The 4,205-nt window shown below is 49.2% G+C and overlaps 1 protein-coding gene across 2 annotated transcripts; it reads right to left on the reverse strand.

Annotated features, from left to right (window-relative positions):
* Positions 1-594: 594 nt before the first annotated feature.
* Tceal6 (transcription elongation factor A like 6) lies at positions 595-2,555 on the reverse strand. Of its 2 annotated transcripts, none has more exons than XM_087600687.1 (3): positions 2,092-2,202; positions 1,799-1,865; positions 595-1,487 (listed from the first exon to the last, which is right to left on the reverse strand). In XM_087600687.1, the coding sequence occupies exon 3, from the start codon at positions 1,459-1,461 to the stop codon at positions 862-864; it is 600 nt and encodes a 199-aa protein (XP_087456813.1). In that variant the 5' UTR covers positions 1,462-1,487; positions 1,799-1,865; positions 2,092-2,202; the 3' UTR covers positions 595-861. The 2 variants fall into 2 exon arrangements, with proteins under 2 accessions (XP_087456813.1, NP_001395797.1); NM_001408868.2 differs by lacking the exon at positions 2,092-2,202 and adding an exon at positions 2,418-2,555 and having other exon boundaries at positions 599-1,487.
* Positions 2,556-4,205: the final 1,650 nt, after the last annotated feature.

Consider the following 4,205-nt stretch of genomic DNA (forward strand, 5'->3'; position numbering starts at 1 on the left):
GTGCCCATTTCAGGATGACGAGACTAATTTTTATAGCAAGGGATCTTTTAAAGCGACAAGATGATTCTTTTAGCTGTGAGCTAGCAGAGGCAATGTGAACTTTACCAATTTTATGTCCTAACAACAGGCATTTGAAATGCCATTGCCTTTGTAAGCTCATTCAAACAATCCAAAGTTCAATTGTTTATCATGTATTATTGTCACATTTTAGTTTTCAACATAGTTGGCATATGGCATATATAGCCCATATTCTTTAGGAAAACAGAGAAAGAACTGAGTCAGGAAAAGAAGGAAGTAAGGAAGGCCACAGGCAACCAAAAAGGGACACATATGCAGGAACTATAGAATGGGCGGCACAGGAGTAAAGACAGCAGTGCCCACTGACAATATGAGGAAAGACCCAGGATGGGTGCACAGTGCAGGAATGGCATGGGAGTTCCCAAGTGTAATATTTGAGTACATGTGAGACCTATTTAGGTCCATGCTGAAGGGGTAGCCATTGCTAGCTGATCACTGTACACACTTTGATAGTTTTCTTTGTGCATAGAGGCATTATGCAAGCATATTTACATTCTTACAAAACCAAACTGATACTTTATTTGTGGTTCTGCAAACTGTTTTGTTTATTCACTTTACAATGTACCATGAACATATTTTTCATGCACATGGGTGAAAATCCTGTACTAAAAGACAGAGAGCACTGTAGTTGGGTCAGAAGGCTGCTGGTAAGGACAGTGATACCTAAAGCAGAGTTTCGGCTGAAGGTTAAATAAAGCACAGGCCCGGCAAGTAGTTACCAGGGAAAGCAGGGCCAGCAGTGTTCTTTCTCCTCAGAGAGGTCAGAATTGAAGGCCAAAGGCATTAAAGGTATGGGATGTCATGGAGGCCCCTCTGGCTCCTGCCTCCGCCGCCCCTCATCCCCCTGACTCCCCGTTGGCCCCTGGGGACTAAAGCCTCCTGTGCATCTCTTGGTACCCAGTGAAAACCACCCATTTTCTGCCTCTTCCTCAGCTCTTCCTGAGCCCTTGTCATATCTGCACACTCTCTCATCGCCTCCTCACTGCTCACATGCCTGTCCTGTAAGTCCTCCTGGGAGTTCTTGGGAGAATCATCTGTCCCCCTATCTGTTTTTCGCTTTGCTTTCCGGGGCACATAATCTTCAGCGGGGCGCTTTTCTGCAGCTCGCGCCTCGCTGGCTGACTTTGCCTGGGAATCGGGCTTGCTCTCCCCTTGGTGCTTGCCCTCCCCGTCAGACTTTCCCTGCTTCTCTGGCTTCCCCTCATCTTGCCCCTGCTCATCTGGCTTTGCCGCCTCCTCTAGCTTGCCCTGGCGTGCTGGCTTTGCTTTCTTGTCCGGCTTCTCTTCCTCATCTGACTTTTCTTCATCTTCAGGCTCTACTTCATCTTCTGGCTTTCCCTCCTTTTCCAGCTTGCCTTCGTTTTCACCGTGGAGTTCTTCCATGTCAAGGTTTCCCTCCTTTTCCTGTCCTGAGGGTAAAAGTGGGGAAACAGGAGACAGAGAAGAGATGTGAGAGACGGAGACACCTGACACAATACAGGCTCATTAGCATCTGTCTTTGCATTTGGCCCTTTGAGGGGTCCAGGTGGCTGTCCCAACCCATCAAGTATGTCACAGGCTTGCACCCCTCCTCCACCCGAGACAGCAATGCCATGCCGGGTCCTGCCACCTTCTTGGTGCTCACTGTGGCAAGCTCTGCGCGTGTGTTATATGGGATAGCTTGGGAGGGGGCAGGCAGTGGGGTCCCAAATCCTGCCCCATTTTGTTACTATTCACTGACCCGCAGGGATCCTGAGCTGGTCGACCCTCCTTTTCAGGTGTCAAGGTGCGCTGGGAACAACAGGGACCTACAGACAGGACAGAGGAGCAGTGGTTGTGTGGTCACAGAGATTGTGTACCTGTCTGACAGCCCATATTCATCACTCAATCTTGTCCTCCGTTACCCCACCACCCCCGCATACCCAAGCCGCCATTTCTTTTCAGGCCTTGGGCACCAAATGAGGATGCTCTCCAAACTCCGTTTTACTCTGCGCTCCCCACTCGGACTCCGGAGGCAGCCTGCCCCACCCCCACCTCTTTTGGTCCGGGTCAGTTTGTCTTCAGAGCCTGGAGTGTGAGTGGATCACTTCAGAACGCATCTGTCTACGTCTCACCGTCGCACTGCGGGCCCCCTCACCCCCGCCTGCTCTAAAACGGATTAGGAGTGGGATGAGGGAAGGGAGCCGCCTGCGGGGGGGGGTCCTCCTTCCCCCTCTTCTTGCCCGGTCCGCTATGCTCCATCCTTACCAATCTCCCGGATCTCTTCCCCCCCCCTCCCGCTGCTGCTGGTTCCAGATGTCACCCCCCCCCCCGCCACCCCTGCTCTGCTCTGCTGGCAGAGCCAGCATTTCGGTACTGACCTGAGGAGACCCAGGACAGACCTGTGCACCTTCTCTGGGCTCACAGTAACCAGGACAGCTCAAGGAAATGGTGCTGCGCAAATGTGGGTGTTGGGCACAGGTATCCGCAGCAGCAGCAGCAGCAACAGCAGCAGGACTAGCTGGCGCGGGGGCTGGTGCCCACGTGGGCACCAAGCCAGTCACGTGAACAAAGCGTCACCCTAGCTAAATCCACCCCCCCCAACTGTCACCCCACCTCGCATCCCCAGAGGATCTGGGTAGCGATGCGCAGTTGGAGGGGTATGGAGAAAGGGAGGAGTGCCCCAGGAAAGAAGGAGGGGAAGGCTTCATGACTCCAAGAGCCTAACTCGCTGTCTTCTCTGAGAACCCCTGTGAGATGCCCATTCTTACCAATGGTGACAGCCTAATTAGAGGGCATAAACAGCTTTCCCAAGAACACTCAGCTCCTGAATCCTTAATGCAACAGTTCTCAGTACAGAGCCTGAGGATGGTACCCTCCATGAAGCAAGCTTTCACTTAGCGGGTTGGTGTTCTCAGGTTTCTGTCCTCAGCCTCCTAACTCTTCAGTTCACGTGGTGCTCCCACTTTCTGGATGATCTCGGTCTTATTCATTTCCCTTTAAATAGCAATTATTCGTCAACTTGCATTTCCACTGTAGTCTCTCTTCCACCTCAATCCTGCCTCAGTGACTGGCTACTAGATACCAATGCTTTGCTGACTCTTTAGAACTTTGTTCAAAGTCCATGTACTCTTTTCATTAGCTTAATTCTATCTCCTTTGATCTCGCTCCACACTGAAAATGAGCCCTCCAGTATTTGTTCTGCTTCTATTAAGAAAGAATGACACACAACTAGTACAAAAAGCATTAAAATATTTTTTGATGTAGACCTCATGTGCAACTTCAAAACCATTAGCTTCTGAGTCCTATGATCAACTTCTGTATTTCTTCTTTCCTTTCTCACATTTCTCTTTCTTTCTCTTTTTAAAGGTCTCACTATGTAGTCCTGGCTGACCTAGAACTCAAAATATGAACCAGATTGGTCTTGAACTCAGAAATTCACCTTTCTCTGTTTCTGGAGCATAAAAGCCATTTTCAAAAGACACTATCGTCCTCCTTCTTGTCCTTCTTGTCCTTCTTCTGCCATTGCCCCTGAACAAGAAGAGAGGTATGATACAGATAACGCATTTCCTACTGAACAACTCAGTTGCTTTGAGACTCTGTATTAGCTTCTGCCTGTGGCCCAAAGGAGCTGCACCAATTTATGTTTATAAAGATGAGTGTTTAGAAGGTGGCTTGATATTATTATGTTCATTTAGCAAAACATTAGCATTAGCAGTAGGTTCTGTCCTAGGGCCTAGGGCTCCCCCAGTCACAGGGTCTTGCCCAGATTTTAGGGTATGAAGTATGAATTTTGCCTCGTGGAGTTGGCCTTAAATCTAACTAGCAGGTTGTTGGCCTACCCCCTACAACCTTCATTCTACCATTGCACCTCTGGACAAATGCTGATGGGCTAGTTCTTATAGATGGCAGGATTCACAGCTGAATAAATCTATTGATCGCTGTCCTCCCAGCACCCTGCCTAACTACCACGAACATACCCAATCTCATCTTTTACTATTCTTTCATGCCCTTCAGTTTTAATCAACCCTCATCCATTTCCTCATCTCTACCACCATCCATTCCTCCCCTTATTTGAACATTTACACCTCAAATCGGTCTCTTCTGCACCTGCATTTTACCTATAGTGTAATATCCTCCCTCCTTTAAGGCAACGCCCCTCCCCCAGT

The sequence above is a fragment of the Rattus norvegicus genome, chromosome X (genome assembly GCF_021556685.1).
Source record: "Rattus norvegicus strain SHRSP/BbbUtx chromosome X, alternate assembly SHRSP_T2T, whole genome shotgun sequence".
NCBI classification, from domain to species: Eukaryota; Metazoa; Chordata; class Mammalia; order Rodentia; family Muridae; genus Rattus; species Rattus norvegicus.